At 40.9% G+C, this 16,817-nt stretch overlaps 1 protein-coding gene across 10 annotated transcripts in view; it reads left to right on the forward strand.

The window, feature by feature from the left end:
* CELF2 (CUGBP Elav-like family member 2) overlaps positions 1 to 16,817 on the forward strand; it is a 547,482-nt gene that overhangs the window by 303,543 nt on the left and 227,122 nt on the right. For 2 of the 10 annotated variants that reach the window (XM_042052876.1, XM_042052894.1), the window contains exon 1: positions 158 to 447. The exons of 6 other annotated variants lie outside the window; for them this stretch is intronic. In XM_042052876.1, the coding sequence (XP_041908810.1) occupies positions 374 to 447 (74 nt within the window). In that variant the 5' untranslated portion in view covers positions 158 to 373. Of the gene's footprint in view, positions 1 to 155; positions 448 to 16,817 lie in introns of those variants that run through there. 2 more of the 10 variants (XM_042052868.1, XM_042052885.1) reach the window with 2 other exon arrangements.

The following is a 16,817-nucleotide window of genomic DNA, read 5'->3' on the forward strand; positions in this document are numbered from 1 at the left end:
TGCCGCCCCCGGAGCCGGGCCGGGCGGAGCCGCGGAGCCCCGGGCGGGCAGCCCCCGGCCCGGCGGCGGTAATAGGCCTCTCCCGGGGCGGCGGGGGCGCAGGGGTTAACGGGGAGCCGCAGCGGGGAGATGGCTCCGCCTCCCCGCTCAGCACCTGGCGCTCCACCGACAGTTGCCTCAGCAGTCGATTTCGGAGGGGATTGGCGGAAAAAACCGAGAGGGGGAGAGAAATGTGACAACTGCCGGGGCTGGCGGCTGCCGCGGGGAGGCCTCCGCACCTGTGCCTGCCGCTCCGCCGCCCGGCGCAGTTGTGGGATCCGCCGCGCCCCGCCGCATCCTCCCGCCGACCGCCGCGGCGCCCCCGGAGCCCAGCATGACTTCTTCGTTCAAGCTGGATTTCCTTCCGGAGATGATGGTCGACGGCCGCTTGCTGGTCTCTGACAGAATGTAAGTGGCGGCGGGGCTGCCGCCGGGTCCCCCCCGCCCCGGCTCCGGGTACCGCCCGGCACCGAGCCCCCGCCGCGGGGCGCGGGGCTCCGGCCGGGTCCCTCCCGCGCCGCCCGCCCTTGCGCGGGAGGGGAATGGGGACTCGTACTCCCAGCCCCCCCTTCCCAGGTCACTTGGTGGTCCCCGTGTCGTGCCCCCTCCCGGGGTGTCCCGCAGGTCGGTGCCGGCGGGCGCGGGGCGAGAGCGGGGGGTTATCGGCTGCCGCTGATGATGATGCAACGTGGAGAAACGCGCATCGGTCGCGCGTAGCTGAGCGCTCTCCCCTCCGTGCCCAGCGAAGCCCTCCATAGACACCTGTCCCCTGCACCCAGCCCGGACCCATCCGTGTCTCCTCACCCCTTCCCGGAAGAATAAAAATGCCCCTGCAAAAGCTTCATCAGTTTTCAAATTCAGATGAAATACTAAGCATCCACTGGGAGTACCAGGCAGAACGCAAGGATTTGGCTTTTTTTTTTTTTTTTCATACCGTCCCCGACAGCTGCCTGGTACAGCGAGTGTTAATTAGGGTGAGGATGGTTGTTTTACGTGCAGTTGAAGTGGGGATGAGATGTATTGGAAGGCGCTGAATGCTGGAATTTCAGAAGGAGAAGTATTCCCCTAGCCCGGCTCTGCTCTGTTAATCTCGATCTGAAAGTTTCTGTTATCATCCTCTTGGGCATTGCCAATTGACAGGTATTTTCAGGTAATCTAAGCCTCGTATGAAAAAGTAAAAGCTAGAAATTATGAAATAGACATCTGCTGAAAGATGCGAAGTGTGAGGACTGTGCTGCATTTTTTTACAGTATCCAAAATATCTTTTATTTTGTTGCTTTTTCTTCTTTCATCAGGATAACAAACGTGGTTTAAGTTACATTAGAATGAAGCGAGAGGCTTTGGCATTGACTCTGTACTGAAGCTGTTCTGGTTGAGGCAGCGCTTAAGTTACAAGTGTAAATAAACCCGTGTGTGCAGCAGAGAGTGTCACCTGCAATTCGCACAAATCAAGTTGCATACTGTGCCCCCATCTGAGACTATTCAGACTTTTATTGCCTTTTTTACTGGCAACCAAACTTTCTCTAAGGTGGAATGCTTTCCCTTGCACCAGCAGTGTTCTGCATGGAGACATTCAGTCGTGGCCAGTTGTTCAGACAGCTGAGATTTGGCGAGTGTGTGGGAGAGGAGCAGGAGTCGGGGGGGAAGCTACTTGGTGCAGATGACTTACACTATTTTTACAGTCCTTGAAGGACAGTGAAGCATGTAAATGCTGCCTCTTGTCTTAAATTTGTGATCTTAAATTCGGAAGAGTTCTGTGCTGTGTTTTGCTCTTCCCATTGTAAAATCCCGGGTTTTATTGGCATTAGTCAGTTTTGGTAAAAGTATTGTCAATTTCTCCCGTTTTGCAGAAAAATTGCAGCGGTTTGACCATTAGGGTACAAAGTAGCAGCTGAATCTTGGTATTTCTTGCTCTGCAGCCCTCTGTAGGGACCTGCCACAACCGAGCATTGTCTTGTCTTCATCATCTCAGCTTTGATTAGACTTTCTACCTGCTGTCCTTCCAGACAGTCAGAAAAGATCCTGCTAACAAACATCTCCAAGCTCAAAGGCGCTATTAACTATGGCTGATGATGCCCTGCTGTCACTTAAGCTTATATAACTTTATCTCCAACTTGCCCCTCGAGGTGGGGGAGTACCACGTCAAACTCTTTCTTCTGCATCACTCTCTTCATATTCCACTTCTCTGCGAAGCACCTATAATATATTTTAACACAGCTTGAAACACAGTCAGTGTTCATTAGATGCAGATCCTAATGTGTGTCCAAAGATACAAAAATTAGTCTAGAGAAATGTCAGCTCCTAAGTGGATCTCAAAATACAGAAGTTTGATAATGGAGTTGTTCAACACACACATCCTTGTAGGGTTAGTGCTGGTTGCTCATGCATTTTTCAGGGGAGGGGTGACTAAGTAATCTCTTGAAGGAAAAAAACTTTACCTCCTGTATCATCAGTGGTTGTGATGTGATGTGCATCCTCGTATTAACCAAACCTTGCTTTGCTGCTGATCTCAGTAATTGTGGAGATGGTATGAAGGGATCATGTGTCATGCATGCAAATTAATATTGAGGCTAAATTGCCAATAACTCAGGGAGCTTCTATTCCTAACAAAAATAGTCTTGAAACTAAATGCTGTGTGTGGGAGCTTTGCTGCACTGCCTTTCTAAAACTCTGTCATTCACTGTTTAAAACCATCTTTTATCTTGTCCTTCTTAGCCAAGTGGTGACATACATTTATTTGCAAGTCCCTAGCTCTCTGAACTAATCAGTGCTGATGAGGATGCAGTTTGATTACGCATCAGGGGTCAGGGGCACACGAGCACCTTCCCCTTTAGCTGCCCCCCCAGGCGAGCGGCGAGCCGCCAGCAGCGTTAGCAGGGTGGTGTGGAGCATCCGAGAGCACGCTCTGAGTTACCATGCTGCACAAAACTTTTAACCTTGCCATCTGCTCCAGCCATTCCATGTAGCTCAGTTCAGTCTTTAGCAGAAAGGAATTTCCTATTTTAGGGTGAGGCAATTAGCAAAATATATGTATAACACTTCTCTTTCACAGCACAAATTGGCAAAACTAGATTTTTTTTTTTTTTATATGCCGGTGGCATATCAGATGTTTTGAGAAATTGGTAGCATACAATACCACTTGCACTTCTTCTCTGCACATTTAAAAATTCTTTGGAAAGGGATTTATTTTCAGAATCATCCATTCTTTCAACAAGAGAGAAAAAGGGAATTTTTCCAGGAATAACTTTCAGTGCATACCTAGTGTGGAAGTTAACTACGAGCTTGATAATTGCAAAGTTAAAATGCTTTTACCTCTGTGAGAACGTTAATGGCTCTTAAATGTTGCTTCCTTTCAAATTTTCCTGCTGTTACTATACTGCTAAACGGAAATAAAATAGAATATCAGATACATTGAGCATGACTGTATAATTAAAAGGTATGCATGGTATCAGTGTACCTGGCTAGTTACTGAATGGCAATTTACTAGAAAAAATTAATTGGTGACATGGCATTGGAAAATAGATACTCTAGGATATGAAGCATAAAGATGCATGAACTTCTGTTCTTGAGGGCAGATGGCAAGCTGGATGCTCTAACCATGGTAAATGCCTGCAAAGAGCCCTGCTTGGTTAGTGCTCTGGGAAGGATCAGGAATTGTTTGACTGCTGTTGTGCTCTGCGGGGAAGAGGCAGTTCTGAGGAAAATACATAGATGTATGTAGGTGAAACATATAGATGTAATGCGTGTGTGTGTATTTGGAGAGGGTAGGAGAGGGTTAATGGTTACTAAGTGAGGTTATAAAATCTGAGTTCAGTGTAATTTGCTGATTTCACTGGCTTACATGTACATGCCAACTGGATGATTGTGAAGTGGTTGCTTTGAGGATTAAATACTCATCGTTGTAACCCCCCCATGTCGATTTCTGCAGTACCAATGAAGGTTTTTCCATTCCATGTTCCACATTTCAGTGTCTGGTATTATCTTTAATGTAAATGAGTATAAGTGTTTGTTACTAATGAAACAAACTCAAATTTTACTTTAATTTTTGGTAGCTGGACATAATGCCAATAAAATACATCGTGCTTCAACAGTGCTCATGCAACTGCATGGGTTACAAGGCAATAATGTAAAAAAATATTTAGCCTTTGAATTTCTTTCTCTTCTAATCCAAGATGAAAAAAATCAGATATACGTGCAATATTCTGATTAAAAAGCCAGTGAAGATCAATTTTTGATACTTTTTGTTTGTACGTGCTCTTTAGTAAATAAGAAATGTCATCATTCACAGGGCATGCTTGCACTTTAAAATCCAGAACTTCCTTTTCTGCACTAAACCTGCAATATAGGACTTTTTTTAGCAAAAAACTGAAGATAACAAATTTATGTTTTTAAACTTCATTGCAGGGAAACTCAACATCCTGTCAAAAATAATTTTTCCACTATCTGGTCTTTTTTGTATCTATAATATCAAACCATGGTTTGCTAACTGAAAATAGATAGTTGGGTATTTTTAAGACCATAGTCTCATCCTTATACTAGTATTTTATTCTAACTTTGATTCAGTAATAGCTTTATTTTAAGTATTATGACTTTTACTTAAGTTGCTTGCATGACAGATTCCTTGGGCCACTACTGAGGAAAAGGAAAGCAAAAAAAAGAGGAAAATTTTTGGCTGTTGCCAAGGAGCTTCAGAAAGCTTTGGAACGGAAAATAAATCTTTGGATGTCTATTAAGTAATTACAATTTCATGGTGTCCTTCTCCCCATCATCTTTTCTAGAACCTCATTCAGAAGTTAACCTACGATAACTCTCAGCACATCAATATTTAAATATATCTTTCACTTCCTATGATACGATCTCACAAGTTTTAAGCCTCCCCCACACGTATTCATCATCCAAATTAATCATCAGTTATGATTGCTCTAACAACTTTGATAACTCTAAATATTTCATTGGCATTTTAGGATGTTTGATATCTTATGAGCATTTGGACTGTTCAAATTTCATGATTAATTCATGGATTAATATAAAAACATTTGACCAAACCGATACAGGGGAAAGGTGTACAAAATCTTTTCATTTTTAAAAGCACCTGGAATACAAAAAGTACACTTTGGCAAGACAACACTCTACAGAGAAATCATTGTTTTATGGTTTAAGTGTATAAAAACAACTTTCCTTCTAAAGTGGAGAGGTGATGTTTTGGTTTTCTTTTTCTCCGTTTCCACACACTGTGTTTCCTATAGTGGATTATTTCTTGTATGTTCATATAGTTGCAAAGTATATTGCATCTCCTAACATGATTTCCTTTAATTAAAACAAACTGGTGGCAGGGCAAGGTTAACCAGAGGCTAAGTCACAAAATAGGGAATACACGTAGAAAGCAAGGCTGAGCAAAGAAATGGGAGAACAAGAAAAACCTTCATAGGTACAAGAAAAATGCAGGAACAAGAATGCCTATTTGGAAAATAAAAACTAATTGGAGCAATAAATGTAATGTTCTCAAGTAATTGTGAAATAATTATTCCCCTTTAGAATCATCATACTTTAATTGCTTTCCAACATGTTCCTGCATTCTCCGTGGCTGTGGAAAGGAGGAGAAGCGCTTGTGTTCCCTTCAGGATTTCATTTTTCATTTGCAGTAAGCTGCTGGCTTTCTCATAAAGGTTTTCAGAAATACGTTGCCTTAAACGCTGTTGTGTTCTTCCATACAGTGTTAAATAGAAAAGGTGAATGGCAGATGCTGAAGGTATAAATTCCCTCCTAATGTCCAGATAAAGCACCTTGAGTTTTAGTTCTGCAGTTTCTCCATCCTTTCTATCACAGATTTATAATCAATCTCGCATTCTCATTGAGACTGGGTTACGTAAATAGGACACACTTCAGTAGTGTATTCTCTTTGCTCACAGCTTGATTCTTGAAAATTCAGCTGACAATAGTTTAAAATTATAATATTAATAAAGAGGAGATCATCTGGCCTTCAAAATGACATCTGAAAGCAGCTTCTGTTTTGTGTTAAATCTTAATTACTGTATTTAAATGAATGCCTAAATGAGCCAATTCACGAAGGAATTGCCTACTGTACCAATAGTGCCTGTTTGGTGATTTTTTTTTTCTTTTAATTTACACAAATATAAAAAAATAGTTTATATGGATGAGAACAGCTGCGTTCTCTTGCCTCTTACGACTCAGCTGAAGAAGGCTGTGTATCTTGAGTGTGTTCTCTGCCCTGGGACAGCTTCTCCCTCGCCTGCCAAATGGTGGCAATACTTGAAGCCAAGTTCAAAAGTGATGCTCCAAAACAAACATTGGTGTAAGAGCTGTTGGAAAGACCCTGCACTGGCCTCCTGAGTCATATTTTGTGAGTTTACCCATCACTTACTATCAGGGGCATCATATTGTCATAGCTGAGGGCAGGACTTAGGGCTTAGTACTGTGGAGAGACTTAGTCCATGCCTGTGAGTGCTCCAGCCTTTAGTTAGGCTCGAAGGGATGTGCTCCTGCCCACTTCTGCTCAGCTTAGTCTGAAAGCAGAGATCTGTGTCCAGCTCAGCCTGCTCCCCACTGCATCAAGGATGGACTCATCCCCTGCAAAGGAGCATGCAGGGAATTATGGCCTTGATTTCCCCTTAGCCTATGCATACTGAGCCACTATGCATACTGAGCCACTTCAGGTTTGCCAGGGAAACAATAACAGCAACCTGAGTATTTTAGTTTATGTTTCTCACATCCCTGTTCATTTCTTCAGTTGTTGTGTGGATCTTACCCTGGAGTTGCAGAGTTTACAATCATGGTTATTCCAGAGATGTAGCTATTGCTCTTTCAGGAAAATGGTGTTAGTGATCTACTGATTTTTACTTTTTTATCATTATTATTATTATTACTATTGTTTTCTTTTTTCCCTGGGGGTTATTATGACAAAGAAAATGTAGTCCTGCCAGAAAAGCCTAACCCTGACCCAGCAGTCAAAGGTAGCAATTCATTGCAACATTAATTTACAGCTTTTTCAGTGTACTTAAAATGTACTCACTCCTTAAATGTACTCACTCCTAGACAACAGTGGAGATTTTGAGAGGGATATCCAGATACAAACACCTTTCAGCTGGTGTGTGTAGCTGGCTATCTCCATGACAGGAGGGCTACAACCCTTTCAGTCCCAGGTTATGCTGTGCTTTCCTACCTCCTATATGCTTTGAAGCAGTTCCAGTCTGATTGCAAGTCACAGCTTACAAGAGATAGCTTTTATTTCATAACCCTGAAAAATAATGAAAATCTATCGTCGTCTTTATCCAAAGGTGTGACAATGTCTTCTTGCTTAATATGTAAGCACTCTTCCCATTTCTTGCTCCTCAAAAGCTTTGCACCACTAAACTGCTCAGAGATGCAAAAAACCCCAAACATCTACAGCTCGCTTGATGCACCACTTGTGTTGTTGACTCCAGGGGCACTTGGTCCAGTGATGGTGCCTGGCCCAGTGGGAGATGAGTGCACTTCATTTGCCTGAAACAGACCCAGTAGTTGAAAATTATTAGCTTCTGGGAGAGGATAACTGCATTTGAAAATCTACAAAATCAAGTGATCTATTCCCTTCTTCTCTTTTTTTTCTTTTTTCCTGGCTCATTCAATTGCTTGGCTCTGTCAGCCTTTGCCTGCAATTAATTGCTAGTGAGAGAGACATCTGGTTCTGCCCTTTATCAATAAATGCTTTAATATTTTTTTTTTTATATTTCACCACAGATGGAAAGTAGAACAAGCATTAGGAGTTTGAAATGTTGTCAAACACACTCCATGCCCAGTGGCTATTGCTTAAAGAAAGCCCTGTTCTATACCTGGTTTTCGTACAAGATGCTGTAGAAATTGCAAGTCAGATGGCTGTGGTTTGTCTTGATTTCACCATGAATTTTATCTCCTTGTTGTGTCTTCCACAGGAATAAAAATAATCTTTTATTTTATCTGCAATGTCTCTCTATTAACATATAGAAAAGCTGATAATTTCATTAGTCAGTAAATGAACTTTCAGTTTTTTCCTTAATTCAGTTGAATTTCTTTTTCCAAGATCTTATTATTTAGAAACCAGTTTCTCATATTCTAATGGCCCTCCAAACTACATTTAACTGCTGCTGCCCAAAACAAAAACCAAGCAAACAAACAAGGGAAAAAAAAAACAGAGAGAGACAAAAAAAGAGTTCAGGAAATCCCAGTGACTATTACTTTAGGTATGCATTTAGTCTTTAAAATTGATTTCAGTAAATATCTTGACTGGGATGATATTCTGAGACTTGACAACAAAATCAGAAATGCCAAATTAAGGAATAACCACAGATAATCTAGATGATCTCTCCAGGAAAAAAATGCAGCACTCATTCCCCTTGTCCTAAACTGACCCACGTCATTCAACTTCTTCCTCGAAGCACTGAATTTTTAGGATTGCCAGGTGAGCACTGGCTTTTTCCAGCAGGTTCAGTGTTGCCAGCTCCTCCTAGAGATCAGTATTGAGTGGGAGGGCACCAGGGGGAAGAGAAAGGAATAAAATTAGCATTTAATTTTGCAGGATGTGGAAAAATCAATGACAAGTGAAGCAATTCTTAGAAAAAGAGAACCTCTCTGGACACGTAAAGCACTATTATCTGATGTTTTATTACCAGCTATAGCCTGCAGTCCGTGTTCAAGCCAAACTTCCGATGGGTTTCCAGGAGCTTGGCTTGAATGAGGAATGCATAATTCTGGGCTTTGCATCCCGTGCCAGGCTGTCCAGCTCTGAACGATGAATTGCAGTCGTGGACGTGGTTTTAGCAGCCTTTTTCTCATTGCTTGCCTCAGAGTGAACTTCAACATGGAAACACGAGGCAAATAACTTTTCAGATACTCTTCTACCTTGCTAGCAGAGTTTCTGTCTTGATGATGAAGTGGAAGGTAAGTCAGTTTTAGTTTGACAGGTATTCTTTTGAGGCATGTTCACACATCTCAGATTGGGGCAGGGGGGTTCTACTGTTCTTCTCAAATCTGTTCCCCTTTGCCAGAGAGAAGGATTCATCTCAACGCCTGAGGGCTCTCAGCTTTCACAGATATCTCTATTGTTTGGCTGCAGAAGATAGAGTACAACTTCCCCTTTTAAGTTGGTTTGTTGTCTGTGGAGCAGAGAGTAAATGCAGCAGCTTCATAACTGTGCTCAGATATAGTCGAAGAAAGACTAGCACTATATTACAGTTTTTTAAAACAATTGGGTTTGCCTGATTTCATTGTCCCCTAAATGCAGCCTAGTATCTCGCTTGGTAGACCACATATATTTATCTTCAAGACAAGGCTGTGTAGAATAAGAAAAGCTCAAAGTTTCGGTATCTTCTTTTTGCCATTCTCATGTCTGTGCTGTTCCTGGGGTATTTCACTGGAATAGGATGAAGCTTTATATATGCTTTAGTATGTATTGTAGAACAAAATGATTTAGGGTCAGATTCTGGGTATTTCTGAGACTTTTTTCTTTCTGTAGTGACTGTTTCAATGTAGCCATATAGGTGTTGACATAGAGTTCTAATTGTCATTGGAATGTAAGACAGCAGCAACTCTTCAATGTCTTGTGCAAACCCTTCCTTTGAAACCAACACTCGCAGAGGAGTGAGACCTGTATTCCAGCAAGAAATATTGCTTACAAGGCTTAATGTGGCCCAAAGAGTCTCCAAAAACACTGTCTGATCTCTGTGTTTTCCAAGTATTATTCCAGGCTCTTTCAGGTCACTTCTTCCCCCGCATGCAGTTTATCGGATTTGGGAAAAGGTGCTGCAGCAGCCTCATTGCTGCTTGTGTGTCTGTGTTGATGAACAGCAGGCCAATCCTAGCAAGAGACACACGCTGGAATTCAGAAAGGAACAATTTTCAGCTTGCTAAGATGCCCATATTGCTACCTGGAATCTCTGCAGGAGCTAGAGACTATTTGGCTGATTCTGTGCCTCTTTGCTCTCTCTGTCCTCACCTCCACATCAGGGGATGCTTAGACTTCTTTACTTTGCTGGTCTTCAGAGGATTTGAAAGTCTCTGAGCACCCCTAGGCTCTCCATTTCTTCTCAAGTGGGACAGGCAGTGGAGAGGACTGCTGCTGACTTCAGCCAGTCGGGCCTCTGATTTTCCTGTTTGGTTTGAAGCCACATATACAGAGTGAATTTGGGGTTGAGAGATGCCAGGCCTCTGGGTAAAATGAATATTGTGGAGCAGAAAAAGGTGTGTATTTAGGCAAGGCTTTCATATAAGATGCACATTCAGGATTACTTAGCAGAGAAAATAATCGTTTAAAATTAATGTTGTATTTAAAAAGTGGAGCATCATTTGTGTTAACAGGAATGAAGGTTTTATTTTTAAGCTTAGCAAAGCCCCAAATCCCAGAAAATGCAAAATTTCTGCTGATAGTTTCTGGACATGAACCTGGAAGGCTTCAAGGAAACTTAGAAATAAATCAACTTCCCTCTCCTTTCCCAAAACTCTTTGGGCAAAAAAAAGGTGTAAATATTTAACAGCAAATAATCACATTGCCAAGAACAGCAAACAAAGCCTTTTTATTCAATTCTATAATATGCTGTAAATAATGAAAACCCTCATAGATCTGGCTGAATTTTTTTTATCAGTGGAGAAGCTTAGCATGTAGCACTTTAAAAATCCATCAGTATAGCTAAGACTCTTTTTCCAGTCACTTACCACTTCATGCCATATTTTTCTCTGTCCCTGAAATATGCAATTTTCCCTGCTTATGTTTGTTTTAAATGCTGGGAGCCTTCAGCATGCTCTGATCATCCATGTTGCAAGCAAGAAGCTTCCCCTGCCCTTTCCTACCATGCAAGTTAAGAACACCCTGCTCTGCTCTGCTTTATCATCATCCTTTCAATAGCCACCAAAACACCACTGCAATTCCTTCCCTGCTTCTCTGGTGGAAGAAGTTCCTACAAATATCTGCAAAACATTTACTTTGTTTTCTTCCTTCTTTGATAAGTAAGAGAAACCTATTGAACCTGGAGAACCACCTAGAACTTAGATCTGAAGTGCTTAATGATTTTATATTCCTACTATCCAGATAGTGATTCAAATTTTGAAAGTCCCAGAAAGCATGACCAACCTTTTTGGTCTGTGTTCACTGACCCAGCAGACTGGAATTATCAGCCCTGACTGTGATTTTCTAGGTCTTCTGGGGATCTGTTGCTTGACAAAGTATAGTAGTTTTTTCTTGCATTTTTGTAGTGGATGTTTTAGTAGGTTCTCTCAGCTCTGTTTTTTAAACAGTTTTGTACTACAGTTGTGAACTAAATACGATCCTATCATGTTGTTTTCTTTTTTCCCACAACCACAATTTGCCCTACTTACCCAATGCAAATCACTGTGGATCAACGTAACATGCCTTTCTCAAGGGCATCTGTTAATTCTGTGTGACAAGCTGGGGAGTTTCAGCCAGGAATATTGAGCACTGAAAGAAGACCTGGTTAGGCTCAGTAGGACTTAAATTTAATCAAATTTTAAGCAATCCTCCTAAATTATAGCTTTGACAGACTTTGTGTGTGAGCAATTTCTTCAACATTGAGGTGTTTAGGTGAGACTTCTATTAACAGCATTCCCCTTTACAGTAAATATATACAGCACCAAGGTGTATATAAATATATGCAGCAGGAAGACACAAAGACCTCAGTAGATTACAAATTTTTCTCTAAGCACTTGACTTTTTATACAATGAAACTGGTGGTAAAACTCAATGAAAACGAGTGGTTTAGAATCAGCTCAAATATTCAGGTTCCAGAAAGACTGGTTGTTATAAATAAATTAAGGACTGAATCCAAAGCTTGTTGAGTCAATGGGCAGACTCCCTTTGATTTCAAAGCACTCTGTATCTGTGATCCAAACGCACCGTGAACAAATAAAGACAAAGAATTTATGTTGATTGGACATATTCAGTGTGACAAGAGCTTAAGTCTGATTCTCCTCTTTGCTTATGAAAACACAACTGTGTGCTTCTCCCCGGGGTTGCTGGAAGACAAGTATTTTGGTAGCTGCATGCTAGGACTCACAATTAGTGCAAGCACTGGCTCCTAGCACTAAGAATCACAGTGCTCTATGAAATGGAGAGAAAGTTATGGAAAGGGAGAGAAAGTTATGGCTGATAACAATATGTTTTGGGGTTATCCTGATTTGCATTCAGGGCTTTAAAGGTGTTAATTTATCCTCCTATTTTTATTTTTCTTAATTCTTTTTAAAAAGTCATCTTGATCTGTTATGATGGTAAGTTTAATGACATCAAAACACTTGTAGTTAACTTGTGGGCTTTAGAGAGAGGAGGTTTTCTGCTGGCCGAATGCCCTCAGTTCTTATCCCTTGTGCTGGGTGGAATATTCTGTGGGATCAAGCTCTGGGTCCGCCTGCCCTCACACCTCTGGGATTTGGGAACACTGTGTAGGTTCTTCCTCTGTGTAAAACCTTGTTTAGAAAGCAGGTTTATTTTCTTAGTCAAGGAGCTCAATGCACTCCAAGGGATGGATATGTTCAAAGTAACACCACAGTAGCATCAAGGTCACTTGCATCTCAGACTTATTCTGGTTTACTACTGAGGTAGATGCTGAATGGAGAAAGACAAATCACTTTTGCTTACGATGTGATTAACTTACATGAAGCAGCACTCTGATACAGATTTATTTTTTTAATATCAGATACATATTTTACCCTAAAATAGTTTACTCTTCTGGATCTTCTGAACAAATCAAATACTTGATTTCTCTTTCTGAAATTCATGATCATGTTAGCTTTGAAGCAGCCTTCAGTCTCATTTCTAAGCTGAAGCTGGTCAGTGTGTCTCAAAGTGACTTCCCCTCATGCAACCTTTTCACTTTCTATCTGTTCTGATCTAGATTCACTTTTGCAATTGCAAAAGGCATGATCATTTGAACAAGGTGTACTGAGGTGTACACCTCTAGATTTTCAGCTACTGTATTTCAAATTTTTTTATAGACCTCAAATTTTCAAAGTAGCTCCAATTAATCTTTGTTCTGGTTTATTTAGGTTCCCCATGCAAAGAGTAGAATAATGGGAAAAGTAAAAGCAGAATGTGTGGGTTAGTATAAACCACAATCCTTTTCATACTGAACATCAGCTTGTTGAAATGCCTCCACTCTTGGCAGAAGACAAGCTTCGTAACCTAAGAGGATGTGATTGGAGTGGAGTTTTCATGCCCCATGTGCTCATTGTGTTCTTCCCACTGATGCAAACATTATCTATAATTACATTTTCAAGAGACTGAAAATTGCAGTCTTTGTGGAACAAAAATGCAGCTGAAGAATGGAATGTATATCCTCTCCACCCTCATTATAAGGCTTATAAAAATCAAACTATAAGGCCCAGTACCATAGCTTTCAGATACAGGAAACCAGCACTGTTAGTCTGCAGTAAAGCATTTTTCACTGAAAATTAAGGCCTTTTGATAATCAAGCTAGTGCTGTTATTTCTACTGGTTTGCCACTGAAACTAGTCAAACTAAAATTTGTAATTCAGATCAGTATAAATAAAGTTGGAGTAATTACTCTGTTTGCTTATTTACAATATTTTCATGGATTTGAGATTTTATTCACAATTGGTGGCAACATTAAAAGATTTATTAGACAGATCATAACAGGGGGGTGTTGAAACATCCTACCACACCATGCTGTGGAGCAGCCATGTTTTTCAGGAGGAAAACAACAGTACTGAAAATTCTGTTTTCATGATGTTCTCCTGGACACCGAGGAGTTTTAGTGCTGCTGCTCAAACTGCACATCTCACTAAAGCACCTCTTCCCCACATCAGCGTTACCATCTTCATTCCAGTAGCTGAAGAACTGGAAGTAGAAAGGAGAATACACATCCTTGACTTTTTGTGTAAAACAAGCCGGAAACTTATACAAAAGTTTCCAGGTGGAGACAGCTAATCCTGATCTCCTGTAGTATGTTTTTTAGAGTAGAAATTAATGAAATCATAGTGCATCAATCACCTGTGTTCATAACGCCCATGCATTCATTTCCCACTTATGAACTTCAGTTCTGAGTGGGGTTTTCCCTCCAACAAGTGGGGCATTTGAATGTTCTCTGAAAGTGGAGTTTCTCTTTGATACTAGGGAGATAAATGCCTTTTGATAGAAAGGCACATGCACTTATTGGCTCTATTATTTACTCCATTGAGGAGTGTGCATAGAGGTCTTGAATGATCACATCAGTGCTAATAAATAGATAAATAGGGATGCTCTCGAATGCCTGTAAATCCATGAGAATAAATGCAGGAATGTAGGAATTTATTGTTAGAAGCAGAAATAGTCTGGACTAAAATTAGTGTATATTCACTGCTTTCCTTTCAAACTGGTTGTTTTTTATTATTCTAAAGGAAGTTATAATTTGGTTGCTCTTCCTAGGTTCACAGTTATTGTTAAAATCAATTTTAAAAATAATTTGGGTGAAATAGTATGAGTCTTATTAGATATCTGTTTATGACCATCTAACTTTATGTGGAAAGGGCTCTGGGCAACATCATATTGCAGTCAGGTGACAATAAGGGCAGCTAGAGCCATGTACTTTATGCAGTTGCTGCCCAAATTGGTAATTCTGCCTCCAAGTTCTGCTCCCTGATTGCTGCAAGTTATGCACAGAACACGGTGGTGATTGAGTGCTGGAGTTCCCAGGACAGCATCTATTCTTAGTGGTCCAGCAAAACTTATTAAGAAAAGTAATTAGAACAAAGCTCAAGTACATTAGCCTCTTTAATGCTCTGAATTCTCAGAGCTGTCTTCAACATTGGCAGAGGCTGTTTCCAGTAGAGAAGCTGAAGCAACTTTCTTTGCTGAAGTTAAACCCACTTTGGCATCGTGGTGGGAATTTCTTCTTACATAATAATACCAAGACCCAGACAGATCAAAGGGTGCTGGTATTCCAATTAGTGAAAATAACCCACTTTGCTTTTATTTTTATGATGGATTTCTGTCAAGATGTAAAGTTCTGTGTTTCTGCCTGCTTCTTATGTGTGGTGTTCTTCTACGCCATGTCACCTCACACCTTTTCTGTCATCTGCTGGGGCTCAAGAACTATGATTTGTTTGTATAACTATCCATTTCCCTGTAAAGAATCATTTTTTCTTTCTTTCTTCTTCATTGTAAGTCTGCCATCTTAACTCTGGCGGACTAGAAAGGTATTTTCTTTCTCTGTTTGCAACACCAGCCAGCATTACATTTGCTCAACAAATCATCTCCAGCATCCTCCTGAATATTCGTTTCTCCATTGGAATCCAAAAAGCAGTTTCAAGCCTGTTCAGTCTTGTCTGAGGAATCAAAACTATGTCTCCTTGGGCTTTCAGGAAGTCTTTGGGGAGATCTCTTTGACATTTAAACTACTTCAGAAGTGTGAGTGGCAGTTGTCCTGAGATGGGAACATTCACTAAAGACCTCCAGTACAGGGAGACGTGTTCTATGAGAGAAGCTACAAGGAGAGGTGCTCTTCATTTTTTCTTATTATACACCTATATTCACTCCTCTTGTGTACTTATCCCCTTCCCCAGATATTCCCCTCCCTCCTAATTCTGGTAGAGATGGACAAGAGTTAGTAAAGTGCCCTTTGAGCTGTAGGATGTCCCATTAGGCAGGAAAACAGGTTTCTAGGTTTTACAAGTCCAGACTACTCACATTCACTTACTGAACAAGCAGTCTATTTATAAAAGAGCCTACAAGCTATTTTTTCTTCCCTTATGCCAATTAGTGACAATTTTTAGGTCTTCTCTTCTGCAACACTCAGTTTCTTTTGTCTTTGTTCTTCAGTTGCCTTCGAGAGGTCTTTTTATGCTTTCTGTACTGTTGCTTTGTAGGCCAGGCAGTCGTGTCTCGTGTCACTCCTGACAACGTGCAGTCTGTATAGTAAATTTAATAGAATAACGCTCATTTGTTCTTTATCTCAAAAATAAAATCCTCTTCCAGTGGAAGCTGCTGAGTTGCAAGGATTGCACGGCAGCTTGTGCTTCTGGGAGCACCTGAAGGACAGTTGGGAAGACCCATCACTGTGGCCACACCAAAACTCTTCTACTTGGTTTTCCTTCTTAGCAATTTTTAGACCTATGGGGGAGTGAAACTTAATTTTCAATAAATTGGCTTGTGCCTGCATTGAATCAAGCTTGTCCCATTTCAGATATCTGTATCGTAAATTTCCAATGGCACTGAAATTTGCTAATTTTAAAAGATTCTCATGACTTTCCCAAGGATGGAGAGGAATTACGTCCCATAACTCCTGAGGAAGGCTGACTTTTGCCAGGCACTGCAGACAGGACTGATGTTAGTTTCACAACCAAATTTTTAATAAAATACACTGTTTGAATATAAATACTACAGTAGTCAGAAAGGAGTCTGCCACTACCTGCCTGAAAGTTGGTGCTTCCCCACACTTCCTCAGGCTATTCCATTCTGTGATGCTAATAGCATTAGTACAGTATCATTGTGTTTGAGGCTTCAAAGATACTATACAAGCATTTTCTTATGATTCCCTGATCTTTGCATTTATACCCAGCTGTTTGTTATTCAGTTCAGCCATCAGCATCTAAGTCTCAATGGACCATGTAATATGCAGCTGTAGCCAGATGTAATGCTTCCTATTCCTAAATGTTTCTGTTAGAAGCTAAGAGCAGCACGCTAAAGACGACTGATAACAGTGTTGCTTGCATTAATTTAAACTCTAGAGCTACAGTGATTCTGTTTGGCAAATTTATTCCATGGCCAACAAGCAGAGCAATATTTCCGATCTCCATCATTGCTA

Source organism: Corvus kubaryi, unplaced genomic scaffold (genome assembly GCF_017639235.1).
Source record: "Corvus kubaryi isolate FWS band 111438036 unplaced genomic scaffold, C.kubaryi_AGA036_p1.0 135, whole genome shotgun sequence".
Classification (NCBI taxonomy): Eukaryota; Metazoa; Chordata; class Aves; order Passeriformes; family Corvidae; genus Corvus; species Corvus kubaryi.